Here is a 16948-nt window from a genome sequence, read left to right on the forward strand (position 1 = left end):
TTTGATACTTTCTAGGAGTGTCTGGCACCTAAGAAGCAGGTTTTGAGTAGCAGCTACCAAATGAGGGGAAAGAAATCAGAAAACCAAATTAGTGAGAAACCCCCTGCCTATGATAAACAAGTATTCATCCATATTATTTACTATAAAATGCAGTCTAGTAGGCTGGAGCATACAAATGGAGAAAAAGTCAAAAATAATAGGTCTTATCCTCCTCTTGTTCCAATACACACAGTGACCTTGAACTCCCAGCAATTGCTTTCACATTGTATGTGCTTTCTTGGATGAAATCCTCTTTTGATTTCCTGTTCTCCCCCTACCAAGAAAAGAATTCTCCTTTAACAGTCAAAGAGTAATAAGGACTTCTGGACTCTGGATGTGTAACAAATAGCTCTCTTTTGTGGGGGAAAAAAAGAAAGGGCACCAGAAGTGAGTCATACATCAGGCAGTTGAACTTGCAACCCCGATAACACAGCAAGGCACTTCAACATTTAATTGCTGCGAATGGGGAGTAGAGCGACTAAGGAATGTGATCAAACTGAGCCAAGAAGATGCACAAAGGTGGGTGTCCCGAGGCTTAGCCAAGAATGTGCAACTCTTTTAAACTAAAGACCGCCCTCAAGATCAAATTTTTTCCTTATTCCATATATCATTATATTCCTTAGGAAAAATAGTTCTAAATACCAGGGGAAGGTCATGCCCGATAGCACAGCTATCTAGTCCACATTAATTTTTTCTCAGTGATAAAGAACAAGTTGAATAAAGCAGATGTCTCTAGCAGCTACTTGGGAAAGAGTGCAACCGAATAAGCTCCTCTCAGGACTAGTCTCCGCCTAAGCGATCCTGTATTCTCTATGATTATCTTAGGCTTCTTTCCAGTCCTTTTCCAGGAACTGGAATGGGGGGATGGGATGGGGTCTCACTAACTAGAAAGCACACACTGAGGAAATGGCCCACTATAATAAAGCTGGTCCTGTCTTAACGTGGCTGCTGACAACAAGGCAACTTACAAGTGCTGGATAAGAAATGGTCACTGTACCCAGACAACAATCAGTGCCTTTGCAATAGCTGTATGAGGCCAGCATCCTCTTCAGGGAGAGGAAGTGCTTGGGCACTGTGAAGTGACTGTGCTTCCCCGTGAAGCTAGATATATTGTTAGCAGCTCTTTCATAGCCTGGATGTCTCAAGGATACTGTGTTGGTGGATAATGAGGTTACCCAGAAAGCACTGTGGGGGAGATAATGGCGACTGCAGTGAGTGTAACGGTACTGACTATAACTTAACTGTTCTGGATAGGCGGGGGAGGGGGTACAGTACACTGGGGAAAATATAATGGAATGCCCTGGCAGAGTTCTGGCAGGCACCAGAGGAGGTTTAATGTTTCAAAGTAGTCCATGAAGCAATTGCATTGGCTGTGTTGCTGATATTGCATTAGGCTGCATGGTTGCTTGCTCAGATGGTCACATAAATGAAACAGTCTTCTGGTTCCTTTCCTAGATGAACTGGACGAAGCTGGGCAACTTCTGATCCTTTTTCGTTTTCCTTTTACATCTTCAGTCATGATTCTAGTTTTTTTTCCTTTCCTTGCTCTTTGACTCTCTTACTCCTGACAACTCAAAGGTCTAGGAGAAAGACTCAGACTTGTTTATTTTTTTTAAAAAGCTTCACTTACTGGACATAATTTTAAACATCTTAAAGGACAGCTTCTACACAGTGCTCTTGGTTTGGTTGTCCAAGGCATCATTTCACTATATAGCCCAGGCTGGCCTTGACTCTACCCACCTACTGCAAGCTTATGAGTGCTGGGATTACAAGCCAGTGCCACAGGCCCAGCTACTCCAACAGAATATTTTAATTCATATTTTTTGGTTTGTATGTTTTAAAATGATTATTTAAAAAAAGAAATTGAATACATAACCTGATTGAAGAGGCACATTGCCAGCCACAAAGGGATATACAAACTGGTGTCAAGCCATGGCCCATCATGGAGACTCAAATAAAAATACGTAGAAAGAAGCTTGGCTTCCATGGGCTGTTATTTGCCAATGACTCATGATTAATATCTATAGCCTTCTGAGGCAGCTTCCTGGCTGCGGGAGTTAGCAAAGACTCTCAAAGCATGAATTTGCTGATAAGAAAAGATTCGCTGGGGTCATTTCTGAAGCTCGGACGCTGTGGTGCTGGTTGCTGAAGCTCCCACTACTTCGCACCAGTGAAGCATGAGGCCCCATCAGGTTTGGAACTCGGGATGCACCCAGGATAAACCTACCCCAAGAACAGGGGCAATTACTTAGATGACAGCATGCATACCTGAGACATCTTCCTGTTTGCTTATGAGATTGATTATCAGTCTTTATTTTGAAGATTAGCATATTAGAAACAAAAAGAAAATGTCCTTCCAGCACACCTCTAATCCTTTGGCTCTAGTTATTCATCTATCTCTGCTACTGCACATCAGAAGAGGGCACCAGATCTCATTCAAGGTGGTTGTGAGCCACCATGTGGTTGCAGGGAATTGAACTCAGGACCTCTGGAAGAGCAGCCAGTGCTCTTAACCTCTGAGCCATCTCTCCAGCCCCCTGTCTCTGCTACTGCAAAGGGCTCAGTTAACCCATGGGCACCTAGTTTCTTCTTATGCCCAAACCAATGCAAACTTCAGAAGTACTTCTCCCCACCCTGTGACAGGGCACCTAAGTTTTCAAGGTCTACGCTCTGGTATGGCTTGGCTTCCCAGGACAGGACCCCTCATTTAGCAACTTCAAGACCACTATCATTTCCAGTCCTTTGCTACACATCCTCATAGCCCCTCTGTTCCTAGAGAAAGCGAACAGAATAAAACAATACTAGGAAACACTCCAGGTGCAACTAAGCCCATGAATATCGAAGTGCACAATAGAACAATCATTTAAATGCTTCATTCTATACAGGATAGAGAAATCTTGGCAAAATCTCTCAGTAAGTTCTGGCTGATACTTCCTCTCATGTCCATTTTACGTTTGGCAGACACCCAAATACAATAGTATTGCTTTGACTTAAGAGCTGAAAGCAGAGAGTACAGGATATATGCTTAATGTGCAAAATTCTACAGTGGTGGCACACGTCTTTAATCCCAGAACTCGAGAGGCAGAGGCAGGTGGATTTCTATGAGTTGAAGGCCGGCCTGGTGTACAGAGTTACTCCCAGGACAGCCAGGGCTACACAGAGAAACCCTGTCTTGAAAAACAAACAAACAACAACAACAACAACAAAGTTCCAAATAGAGATCTCCGATCCATAGTAGAGGAAGGTAACAGCAAATGAATCCTATAACCAGAAAAAACTCCGAAACCTCACCATAGCCCTTATATTTCAAAATGATTTTGTTAAAAGATATGTAACTGATTTGTCTTCTTTTTTGTTGTTATTGTTGTTTCCTTTGTCTACCGTTTTGTAGAGGTTTTAAGAAGAAACAACAGGCTAGAGGTGCAACTCATTTGATAGTGTGTGTGCCTAGCATGCATAAAACCCCGGGTTCCATCCCTATGCTTGGAGGCAGGAGGACCAGAAATTCACGTTCAACCTCAGCTACATAGCAAGTTTGAGGGTAGCTTGGGATACATAAGACCCTATCTCCAAAATAACAGACAGAAGGAAAAGAATTAGATAAAAAATTGTATTTCACAGAGAAAGGGAAGGTGGAGAGAGGGCAGAGGAAGGAGTGAGGAAGGGAAAGACAGGGAGGTGGAGAGAAAGAGAGAGAGGAGAGAAGTGAAAGAAAAGAGAGGTGAAAATATGAGCAACTGGGGAAAAAGGGACAAAGCAAAGAACTTAGCTCAACAGGACAGGGCAATGTTTGCTGACAAGAAGTAGCAACTGACCTCTTCACCTCCCCCATGTGGTCACCAGGTTACCTCAGATCTACCATCCTCTCCATAAATTTATGGCTCCTCCCTGGCCCCTGTAAGTGTGGGAGTTTTCAGCCTCAGAGATAGATAACAGCCAAGCTGAACAATCAATCTTTGGCTGACTGTACTAGTTTTCTAGTGCCATAATAAATTACTCCAAACGTGATGGCTTGAAACAACTTAGATTTATTACATTATGGTTCTGTAGGTTAGAAGTCTAATTGGTCTATGTAGGGAAGGGTCCATTTTTGCTTTCTTTTTACCTTCTAGAGGATGCCCATCACCTTTGGGCCATGACTCCTTTTCTCCAGCTTCAAAGTTAGCCACATAGCATCTCCCTCTGACCCTAATTCTGCTCACATGTTTCCTTCCGTCTCTCCTTTCCTGTCTCCCTCTCTCTTTCACATATCAGGATCTCTGTGCTCATTCTGGCCCTGCCCGGATAAATCAAAATGGTCTCCCTATTGGCTTATTAGCAGTTTGAATTCCCTTGTGTCAGTAAGCAAACATTTATAGGTTCCAGGGATTAGGACATCTTTGGGGATTCGTTAGTCTTGCGACCACATTGACGTGTATTTTAAAAATTATGAAAGAAGGTACAAACCATGAACTTTTTTTTACAAGCAACTGAATCTTTCACCTAAATAAAAGTCTTGTGGTGAACTGCTTAGTGAACACTAATTTCTTACCAAAGTCTTATGAATCTAACTTTCTACATAGCATATTTCCTCAGTGCTGTGCTAAATCTAAGGTACAAGTTAAACAGTTTAATATTTTGAGAATGTTAATCTAATCTATAGTCTAATCTATAGCACACAGGGGTATAGTCAGACGAGGGGAATAATTTCTATGGATCAGTAGAGTACAGCTGGCAACAATTAATCATATATTTCAAATAGTTAGTAAAGATTATTTCAAATGCTTCCAAAACACGCACACACATACGCTCGCGGGTGCACGCGCGTGTGAGCAAGTGCGCGCGCGCGCGCGCACGCGCACACACACACACATGAATATTTAGGCTGGTGCATGTGCCAATGACCCTGATCTATTCATCGTTCATTATGCATTATACATGTATTGGAAGTTCACATAGTAACCCACCAGTATGTATGTTATGTATCTTTTTCAAATGGGTAAAACCCTAGAAGCATTTTCCAACAATCTCCACAGAGTTAAAACTTTGACTCGTGCCGGGTCGTTGGTGGCTCACGCCTTTAATCTCAGCACTCAGGAGGCAGAGAGGCAGGTGGATCTCTGTGAGTTCGAGACCAGCCTGGTCTACAAGAGCTAGCTCCAGGACAGCCTCCAAAGCCACAGAGAAACCCTGTCTCGAAAAACCAAAAAAAAAAAAAAAAAAAACTTTCACTCGTATGCATCTGAACAGTCACTCAGCTAATGAGAACAACAATGTACTGGCCAAGAGGACAGACATACAAATCCTACATCTAAAAACTTGGGGCTGTTTTTCTTTTCTTTGACTTATATGTGTGGTACACACACATATGGACATGCATGTTCTGGTGTATTCCCCTGTGCATTCACAAACAGAGGCTAGCGGTCAACATTGAGTATCATCCTGCACCACTTTCCACTTTATTTTCTGAGACAACGTCTCTCAGGAAAGCTGGCGCTCACTGTTTCATTTGACTTGCTGGCCTGCAAGCCCATGATCCACCTGTCTCAGCATCCCAAGTGTTGTGATTACAGCTGAATGGAATATTTCCCATCTTTTTTGTTTATGTGAGTACTAGGGATCTAAACTTGGACCCCCATGCTTGCATGGCAAACACCTTACCCACCGAGCCATATCCCCAGCCCTGGAGCTCTGCTTAGCCATCAGAGTTCTCTATGCCTAATTTACCATATCTGTAACCTAAGAATAATAATAACAGTGCCTATTTCATGAGGCTGCCATGCAAGTCAAATGCAGAATATAAAAATGAGATGCAAAAAAACTTGGTATGGTGCTTGGCACATATTGAGCCCCCAGTAGATGGATTCTCTTCTTATCTCACATGAGAAAAAAATCCCATTGTCAGATGCATCAGATACACAAGAAATACCCTACAACTTGGATCCATTATCTTAGGGACCGGGAAATGAAAGTGAGAACAGGACATGGCCACTAAAGGGAAGCAGCAGGCAAAATATTAAATTAAGATAAAATTTGAGTCTTCCTTTGGTAGACACCCATGGTTTCTGCTTTCAGGCTATTCAAAAGCTGGAATGACCTTCAATACTTAATGGAACTGTGAATCATCCTCAGTAAACCACATGATCTTATATTGAATATCTGAACAAACACTTATATTTGGTATCATAGAATAATTTGTTTCTCCTCTGAGAACCTCATTTGTACTTTCTCTGGATTGTAATGGCTCTTCACTGCCTCCCAAACAAAATCCAAGCTCAGCAAGGCATCCAAAGCTCTGTGTGGTACTTTGTCCCTTTCAGTGTTCTTGGTCTTTGTCTCCTACAAGTCCCTTACAGAAGTTCACTATGTTGTCAAACTACTCCATTTTCTAACTAGGCTCTTCTGACCACCCTAAGGCACTGTTTTATGTAGGAATTATTGTGGTATGTTTCCAACATAATTATGAAGCTGCTGGACACAAGGGACTCCCTATCTTACATATCTATATGTTTCTCACACTCACTAGTATTTAATAAGCCACAAATTCATTCATAAAATACCTTTCCACATAGGATCCTCTGACACCTGTTTCTGCAAAGCTATTTTCTCCATTCAAATGACAACTTCCTTAAGCTCCCTTATTCAGACAATAAGAACTTCATTACATGTCTTTAAAAAGCTAAAGTTATTTTAAAAATTATTTCATTAAATGTGGGGTTATATTGGTAGGGGAGCAAATAAGAACAAAATATAGCAACATATGTATTTTTTAAAAAGCCATAATGAAACCTATTACTCTACATGTTAACTTGAAACAAAAGATTTTATGAGGGTTCATTAGAAAATAAACATTTCTCCAGATTCATTATACAAGTCAATATACTCCAAATGATGGAATAATATAGTAACTACTTCCTACCTTCATGGTTACTGTGATGGTGCTATTAACGTTTGCTTTATGCAGCCAACCTTGTTTTATCACACCACCCTTCTGAGAGCATAAAGAAGATGAATCCTGAAACATGATAAAAGCCATCAGTAAAATAGCAATCAGCCAACCACTTATTTAATCAACACTAGTAGACCCAGAACTAGCCCTATTCCCATTTCCTAATTAACCAAAAACATATTGCTCCCATAAATATTATTGTCTATAGAATGAAAGGCCCAGTGGTATAAACACAGTAGGCATGCAATAGTTACTGAAGTGTCCAAGTTGCCTTTTAAGAAAGTCTTCTTGTTATGCAAACAGTCAAAACTATACGTTGACATGTCACAGACATCCAGACCATCTGTCCCAAGAAGGATGTACCAAGCAGGCAAGTCCACAGGAAATCACCATACCACATACCCAACACTAGAGAAGTAACTCTATAAGCCTATTCCACAGGCAAGAGAACATATTTATATACATATCCCTGCCCATTTCTCTGGAGATTTTCTAAACCTCATTTGGAAATGTAAGCTTTTTTAAATTAGAAAAACACTCATTGGTTAGCGATCTGGCCACAGAACCACTTGCTCCAGCATCTTTCTTCATGGAAGCCCCTTTGGGATCCTTTCAGCAGAAGTGGCCTTAAAGAAAGGCATACAGCTAACCCAGTCATTACCTCATCTTTGTCACAGTCTTCATCAATCTCAAACACATGATTAGGGATCTTTTCCGGTCTCAGAGATTTGCTGAAAATTCAAAGAAAATTACTTTAGACACTGAACACAATCCATAACCATCACCAATAAACAAAAGCTAAATAAGTTGACTTCATTCTTTGGAAAACAAGAAAATGCAAAAGGAGAGATGGAAAAGTACTCTCTTCTTCCCAAATGTAGACCTGACTCCTAAGTAAACATGCACAGCTTCTGTTTGCTTGTTTGATTTTTGCTAAGCAAGAACTCCTGACTAAGCTACCTCCTCGGCCCTGCATTATTTGTATATAAGGACTCCCACGTATGCAGCCAGCTGCTAAGATAAAACAGAGACCAGATAGGAGTCAAGGAGAGCAGAAGTTGCTAAGGAACGTGGGCCAGGACTGCTAGCAGTGGCAGAACTTTATCTTTTCACAGGTCAGAAAGCAACACTGTGGCTTTCTGACTCTCCCATTTGTTTGCGTTGGGAACCTGGACTGCTAATGTTAGTAGTTTCTTTGCTGGGAAAATGTTTTTGAAAGCTATACAGGGCTGCACAAATATCTTCTTTCTCCTTCCATTTTTTTCTCATGTTTACTAGATGAAATGCTGTGAGACCCACAGTCACACAATGGAGCAATGGAGGAGATGGGAGAGCTCCAACAGGTTGATTGGTTGGGTCCGACCTAGCCAGTTATTAAATGGCAGAAAGATGGCAAACCACGACCCCTGGATCAGTATTCTCCAGACATGAGACATTTTTTCAACCTCACTGACAGAAATACCCCCCCCCCGAAAGGGATATCATCAGCATATGTCAAGCTGATCAAATAGCTTCTGACTTCTTCCCTGACACCACTGGAAAAAGGTTCCTATATTTTCCAGAATGAACTAAAGATTATTCTGTGATCTATATGGATGCACCAAGTATGTGAGCTCACACATATCGGGAAGAGTGTCAGTAAGCAAAGTTAAAACACACTCGACTAGTCAAAATATTGCACAAGCCAAATGTGCTGTTGTGTGAAGTTTGGTTTATTATAAACTATAACAAGGGTTTCAGAAGAGGATTATCAAAAGCCAAATAATAACAATGATGATAATGATTGTAATACTAATTCTTCTGCTCCCTTTGACTTCAAAACTTACCATGGCAACATCCGAAAGTCCCCAGAGAAGTCTTCGTACTTGTAGTTTACCACATGCCAGTCTGTGCTGTAGGTCTTAATACACTATAAGAAGATAGGAATCATTCATTTTAAACATACGAAAAGAATGCAAAGAAATATTTTTTGAAAGTCTGGCAGAGCTGACGACAGTGGCACACTTCTGACACCTGAGGAATGAGGATAGTGAATTCGAGCCAGCCTAGGCTGCATAGCAAATCCTTGTCTCAAACACACAAGACAGAGTCTGGAGAATTACTGACAGTCTTTTTACTTTTTTCTTTTTATCTTTTTGATTTTTTGAGACAGAGCTTCTCTGTGTAATTCTGTAGACCAGGCTGGCCTTGAACTCACAGAGATCCACATGCCTCTGCCTCCCAAGTGCTGGGATTAAAGGCGAGCGCCACCAACACCCGGCTCTGACAGACTTTTTAAAGTGAATTGGAAAATGCTGGTATGGGGATCTTGCTTTGGGGATCACGTGTGATTCTTTAGTACAATTGACAACAAGCCCTAATTCATATGTCCTGTTGAAAACTATGACTTCAAGTTCCTCAACAACTAACTCTCAAATCTAAAAGAAAAATACAAACAAACAAATGACAACAAAATCATGCACTACTCATGTTTAAGTTTTACCATAACATCACACAGACCCGTTACACAGGTTAAACTTTGCAATTTTATTTCCCATTCATAATAAAGGAAAATTATTTTCAATAATTGATAAAATTTGAAATTCATATATATATAGCTATTTTTCATACCAAAAACATGATAGGTGGCTGCAGAGATGTCTCAGCAGTTAAGAGCATACAGTGATCTTGCACAGGATCTGGGTTCAGTTCTCAGGACCAATATCAAGTGATTTATCTATACCTCTAGTTTCAAGGGATCCAATGGATTTTTGTGGCCTCTATGGGTACCTGCACACACATAGCACACATAAACTCACGCAGGCATACACATACGCGCACACACAACATACACACACACACACAAATAATAAAAGAATTAAATAAAAATCAAAGACAAGTTCTTTGGCTAACCATTGATCACCTTACCTCTTTGACAAATAAGCTCTGGGCCCTCTTTTCAGCATCTTCTGGTACAGTAGACTGCACTGTTCTGCGCTGACGACCAATCACTGAAATCTAGAAAACAAATCGCATTTTGGCTCTAAGAAGTGGCTTGGAAAATAAAGAGCTTATTCTTCTAAAAAGTGCTTGTGAACTCACAGATATGTCTTCCATGGGGAACATAAGCAGATCTCTGAGGGGATCGCTGTAAATCTGCGTTTTCCGTTGTGTGATAACATTCTCGTAGTCCAGGGGTTCAACTACCTTGGCCTTTTCCTTTGTAAGAGACCAAAGACATAAATTGTTACTGTCAGACTCCCAGAAGAGGGAAATTCTTCTTTGTGTAGGAAAGATACTCTATATAACAAAAAAGGGGCTATTGGGCTGGAGAGATGGCTCAGTGGTTAAGAACAGTAGCTGCCCTTCCAGAGGACCTGGGTTCAATTCCCAGAATCCCCATGGCAGCTCATAATTGTCTGTAACTCCAGTTCCAGGGGATCTGACACTTTCACACCAATGCACATAAAATGAATTTTTAAAAAAGAATTCTAAGGAAATAGCACCATATATATACAGATATCTATATCTATACAGATATGGATATATAGATATATCCATATCTGTATGTTTGAAGTCAAACAGAAATGGAATATTTAAAAGCCTGCTAGTCATTTAGTGAGCGTGCACTATTTGCTGGGTAACTAAAGGGGAGAAAATCTCAACACCCAAGCACCCTCTATGCCAGATACACAATCTAAAGAGCAAGTGTATTACATTCCAGCTTTGCTAGAGCAAGCATGAGGCCTGGAGATGCTTGATCCTGCTGACAGGGCCTAAAAGGGTGAGGTTCCAGGAGGCAAAGTCCGAACTCCTGTAGGACATCTAAGTGAGCTGGCCAGGGATAGTAGGGCAACAGTCTGAGGCTCATGTTACAAGGAATGGGGTCAATAAAGCTGAGAAATCATAATATAACATAGTAAGATGAGTAATAATAATAAAATCACCAACTGGATTCTTTTCAAGTATTGCATTTAGTAGTCATTCACATACATACTGTGTTTTGATGAAGTCCACACCCATACTCTCCCTTCCAATTCTTCTACTTCCCTCAGCTTTTCTCTCTCAACTTCTTGTTTAAAATTCCACAGAGTATTTAATGCTGCCTATATGTGCATGGGTGTGGGACCATCCGGGAGCATGGATGGCTTCTCAGGGCTTATGTCCTTGAAAATGGACTCTCCCTTGCTCAGCATCCATCAATTGCCAATAGCTCTTGAGCTCTTTCTATACAGTAGGTAAACACTTCCTGTATATTTTCCAGTGCAATGCTCCTAACAACCTATGAAATAGGTGTAATTGTCCCCCACATTACAGTTGAGAAAGTCCTGGTCTTAACTCAGGTTAAATAATTTGCCTAGCTTCAGAGTAAAAGACAAGCCCAGGTCTGTACCTGAAAAGAGTTATAGTCATTCTCTCATGCAGTCTCTCCCTCACTCAGAAATACACAGAAATATTAATGTGCAAGGTCTTGAACTTGGATTATTCCACTACCCACCTGCCTATCATTTCTTTCACTGAACATGCCGTGATCTATTTTTACCTCGCTGACTATTCGAAGGCAGGGAGCTTCCCACAATAGAAAATCCAGCCCTATGAAGCAAGCTTCATCTCTATGAGGAGTAAAGGGAGAAAGAGCTAAAGCCCCATTTTCCCTTCCAGAGAGATTCAGCCTCAGAGCCAAGGAAAAGCTTTCATTTGTTCGCTGCCATAACCATAACACCTAAAACACCTGTGCCTGCTAGGCACAGTTGTGGAATGAACTGTGAGGTATTCAGACTCAGTTAAAATCATGTCTCCACATGCCAGTTTAAACAATTAGGTGTTAATTGTTAATATATGTTAATAATTTCTAATAAGGATGTATTATTTAAATGAAAGTATTTAATTTGTATTAATAGAAGCTGCATAAAGGAATTTCAGATTTAATATATAGTATATCGGGGCTGGAGAATGGCATGGTGATGAAGGGTACTTGTTCTTGCTAAGGACCCAACACCCACACAGAGGCTCAGCATTTCCTCGGCACCAGGCATGCATCTGTTGCAAAGCACTTATACACAAAAAGCTAATAATAAAAAGTAAGCACACAAGCCATGATACATTTGGTGTAGTGACAGGAATTAAACTCATAGTTTTTCAAAAGGTTGGCATTTTTTTCTGATGTGTTCAGAGACATTTATATTTTTTCCTGTTGTGTTTTTAACAAACATGGTTTGTCAAGAATATAAGATCACTGTTGTGAATTTGGTACAGCACCTCCTCATCTGAGGGATGTTTCATAACCCCCAGTGGGCAATCAGAGCTGGGAAGCAGTGAGCCCCATATGTTCCATTTTCCACATGTACAATATACCTGTGATAAAGTTTTAATTTATAAATTTGGCACAGTAAGAGACTAACAACATTAATTGTAAAATAGAAAAATTTTAACAATTTGCCATAATGGAAATCAATTAAAACTTACAACTTAAAAAAAAAAAAGTAAGCACACAGCCAGGCAGTGGTGGCGCACACGTTTAATCCCAGCATTCAAGAGGCAGAGGCAGGCAGATCTCTGTGTGTTCAAGGTCAGCCTGGCCTACAAATTGAGTTTCAGGACAGAAACCCTGTCTCAAAAAACCAAACCCACGTTTTAAAGGTCATATGTGCATGCTACATAAAAAGGTTTTACTTTTCATTTCAAACTGATTCAACCTCACATTCAGAGTCTTCACTCTTATTTCCTCTGTCAAAGGTAGCAAGATGTCAGAAAAATTAGAGAACTATTCTGTGTACCACAACACTTTTCCCTAAGATAGTGGTTCTCAACCTGTGGGTCACAATCCCTTTGGGATCAAACGACCTTTATGTAGGGGTCACCTATCAGATATCCTGCATAGCAGGGATTTTCATTACAATTCATAACAGAAGCTTAATTACAGTTATAAAGTAGCAATGAAAATAATTTTATGGTTGGGGGTCACCACAACTTGAGGAACTGTATTAAAGGGTTGAAGCATTAGGAAGGGTGAGAACCACTCTCCTATCAGAAGACCTAGACCTGTGAAGCAGGATTCACCTCTATGAGGAAAAAAAGGCATGAAACCCTATATTCCCCTTCTGATGGGATTAAGTCATCAGAACCAAGGAAAAGGTCAGACTTAGGGAATTTCTATGATTTAATGGTGGTTCTTCCCAGCAATCTAGACCATAACCTTTATTGAGTTTGTTTGTTTTTTGTTGTTGTTGTTTTGGTTTTTGGAGTGTGTGTGTGTGTGTGTGTGTGTGTGTGTGTGTGTGTGTGTGTGTGTGTGTGATTCTATGTTAGACTTCTATGGTTACCAAAAAGTTCTCACCACACCTACAGATTTTTCAAGGGGGAGGGTGGGTTTGATCAAAACACAGTATATACATATATGAATATTCAATAAAATATTTCAAATTAAATTTAAAAAATAAAGCTAAGCATGACCTTAATCCCAGCACTTGGGAGGCAGAGGCAGGTGGGTTTCTATGAGTTCAAGGCCAGCCTGACCCATAATCAGATCCAGGCCAGCCAGGGCTACATAGAGAGATCAGAGAGAGAGAGAGAGATATAGAGATAGAGATAGAGAGAGAGAGAGAGAGAGAGAGAGAGAGAATATGGATTTTCTTCCATGTTTGTTATTTATCCTTTTAGTTTGTACAATGATTAGCCTACCGAGGCTTTTTATAGCCCCAGAAACCTGCATTATAATAAATACGACTTTACTAATCATCCGAGTTCTAACAAGGCTCCACTGCATGCACCTATACAATTCTGTAACCATGTTAAACAAAGGCAAAGGCATTTATACAATCTGGAGTGAAGGGAGCAACTGTTTCAGTCTTGCCTTCCTATGGAGTGACAAGAAAACAGTCAACCTCAATCTGGAACCTACTCAGTTTTCACCAGGGTCAAGAAAACAAAGCCATCTGTCTCTCAAAGTTCTCGTGCACTAAGCCCTAAGCTCCCTTGAAATAACTTGCTGGTAGTGATCTTAGTATTGTGTTGTCATTCTGCTCATTTAAAAAATCACTTTGCAACACTATGAAAGCACTAGCACCTGCATTGCACTGATATCACAAAAGGTCCATCAAGGACACACATCAGCTAATATCCTTCTCACTTTATACATGAGGGAAGTGGCTCAGACGATTGTGTTAATATCAGACAGAGGGTGTCTGTCAATATTAGCGGTTTCACCGTTATTACCATTCAAGCTCAGATTCTTTCTACTTTTGGCCATGTTGGAAATAGAACCCCATTTACGGCAGGCAAGCATTCTAGGACTGAGCTATACTGCAACCCCAAACTACAACTTCTAACCCCTGATCCTTTCCCTTTTCTTGTCAGTGTTTCACAAGCCAAATGTATTTGTATACAATCCTCAAACCAAATATGTTCACTAAGTCTGGAGCTGCAGCTTGGTGGTAGGGGAGCTTGCCTGGACTAACACCACATGAGACCTGGGCTCAATCCCAGCCCTAAAACATATCCATTGAGATGCATTTATTTTTAAAAAAGTTTTCTGAGCCTCCTGTAAAGGAAAATAAACCTCAATTTACCCTGTTCTAGTAAAAAAAAAAAATGTGAATCTTTCTTGATTATTTAAGCTGCCTAAATGGAATTCTCAATGGCCTTCAATGTGTAAATCCTAAAACTAGGAAGAAATGCACAATCCCACAAACTGAGAACATCTTAACGTTGCTATTACAGGGGAAACGGGAAGTCATCAGTATAGATTCAGCTGCAGTATGCCTCTTGGCAAAATGAGTGGAAAGAATGGACCCCAACTGAGGGTCTATCCACAGCATCACAACTTAGAAACTTCTTCTCTGTGGCAGTTCTTACGCATCCATTGTGGGGATCTTTCATCATTTTAACTATACATGTGCGAAATACAAAACCATGCCTGTAATCCTAAAATATGTAAACATGTGCATGCTTGCATTCTAGTTGACAGTGCAGCCACTGAAGTTAACAGTGCAATCACCGAGTATCTCCCAAAGCACACATGGCAAGCAAGTCTGCATAGATTATCATTAGAACCATAAACAGAAATCTATTCAAGACACAATAAAGGGGCCTGAGAATGAAGCACTTGCCACAGAAGCCTGACTACCTCCGTTAGATCTGGGATCCTACACAAGGTGGGAGAAGCAAAACCTACTCTACAGAGCTGTACTCTGAACTCCACATGCACACCATGGCACATGTGTACAACCCCCACTACACAACACTCGTGTATACAACAACAAGAAGCAATAATAAAATTTAGAACACAAACAACCTCGTATTTCTCTACAAACACTACTAAATCAGCCTGACTTACTTCTGCTTAGGTATTACACTAAAGGTCATGAGTTTACCAGTAAATCTTCTATTTTAGAAACCAGTTCTCACAAAGAATTCAGAGAATGTGTCTTCTGCAAGTCTAAAGTGAGAACTGGCTGCTTAGAATCCCTTCTTTATCGCATTGGGAGAGAGAGCAGAAAGCTTAGCAGTAAGGCGTGGGGCCAATTCCAAACCTCCTTGCACCACCTGCTCCACCCCTTCCACCACATTAGCTTCAGTGCAAGAAGAGGCATGGCAACAACTGGTTTAAGACAATCATTGTGTCCACAAGTTTTCAGTTTTTGTAGTTTTGGGACAGGACTATAGCTTCAGCGGCATCTGCATTCTTTGATTTCATTCCTTTGTTGTTGTTTTAGAGAGAAAGGGTCTTCCTCTGTAGTCCAGGCTGGCCTGGAACCTACTAGGTATCCCGGGCCAGCCCCAAACTCATGGCAATCCTCCCAAGTGCCAGGATCACAAGCATAAGGCGCTATGCCTCACTGAACACTTTTTTTTTTAATGGAAGATGACAGTATGAAGAAAGAGGGACCATGCCCAAAGAGGTGAGTCACTCTGCCGCATCATTCCTCCATTCCCTTCACTTGGAACTTTCTGCATTCCCCCTTGTCGTTCAGCTCCCCCTTCCTCTTAGAAAACCGCTCAACACCAGTTTCTAGTGTTCTCTCCAGAGAATATCTTAAAATAACATTCTGCACTCAAAATGGCCACTGGGGGCATGGAATTTCCGGCAGGAGAACAAACAAAGCAGGTTCAGTATGTGACACATTTATTGGATCCTACCTACTAAGGTCCAGACTCCGTGCTAGGCCAGGTGGTTTGGACATAAAAAGAATCAGTCCTTGCCCTTAAGAAGCTTCTAACTTAGTGTGGAAGGCAGATTAACCCAAGACACAATGCTTGATCTTAGAAGCTATCTTAAAGCCACACTTGGCTCCTACAACTCTATCATCTACCTTCCAACGGCCAGTGCTGCATCTAGTAACATGCTGCCACAAATCACTTTGCACATTAAAACATAGGAATCCATCTACTAGCATTCATTTCAATCAGAAGCTTTCATTGTGTGAGAATATGCAGTCACAGATCACGTCCGCATTTCTACTTTTGTTCATAAACTCTAGAGGAAAGCCAGAAATGGTGGTGCAACTGGTGTCCTAGCACTCAGGAGGCTGAGGCAGGAAGATTATAAGTTTGAGGCCAGGCTAGACACAGGAAGTCCTTATCAGAACACATACACACACACACACACACACACACACACACACACACACACACACACACACACAGAAAATCAGACTATCAGTTTGTTATTCCTATCTATGTGAGTTCATGTGTGCATGCCCGTTCACCAGTGTGGACACACGTGTGTGACGGTACAGGTGCACATTCATGTAGAGGCCACAAGTTGATATCAGGTATCTTTCTTGATTATTCTCCACTTTATTTATTTTTGTTTGTTTTTTTATTGGGCCAATTCAGCTAGTCTGGATAGCCAGGCCCCTGGGGATCTCTGGTTTCTACTTCCTGAGAGTGCTAGGAGTACAGACAGGTCCCATGTCTGTCCAGTAGGTGCTGGGGGTCCTGACTCAAGTCCTCAAGGTTGTGTGGCAAGTGCTTTACCCCATGAGCCATTTCCCCAGGCCT

General features: G+C 41.0%; 1 protein-coding gene across 2 annotated transcripts in view; it reads right to left on the reverse strand.

Moving 5' to 3' along the window:
- Positions 1-16948, reverse strand: part of Dock11 (dedicator of cytokinesis 11) — a 185553-nt gene that overhangs the window by 124284 nt on the left and 44321 nt on the right. For both annotated transcript variants that reach the window (XM_027431983.2, XM_027431984.2), the window contains exons 2-6: positions 10049-10165; positions 9875-9964; positions 8794-8876; positions 7629-7698; positions 6938-7033 (exon numbers count right to left, since the gene is read on the reverse strand). In XM_027431983.2, coding sequence (XP_027287784.1) covers positions 6938-7033; positions 7629-7698; positions 8794-8876; positions 9875-9964; positions 10049-10165 — 456 coding nt within the window. The remainder of the gene's footprint in view (positions 1-6937; positions 7034-7628; positions 7699-8793; positions 8877-9874; positions 9965-10048; positions 10166-16948) is intronic.

The sequence above is a fragment of the Cricetulus griseus genome, chromosome X (genome assembly GCF_003668045.3).
Source record: "Cricetulus griseus strain 17A/GY chromosome X, alternate assembly CriGri-PICRH-1.0, whole genome shotgun sequence".
Lineage (NCBI taxonomy): Eukaryota > Metazoa > Chordata > Mammalia > Rodentia > Cricetidae > Cricetulus > Cricetulus griseus.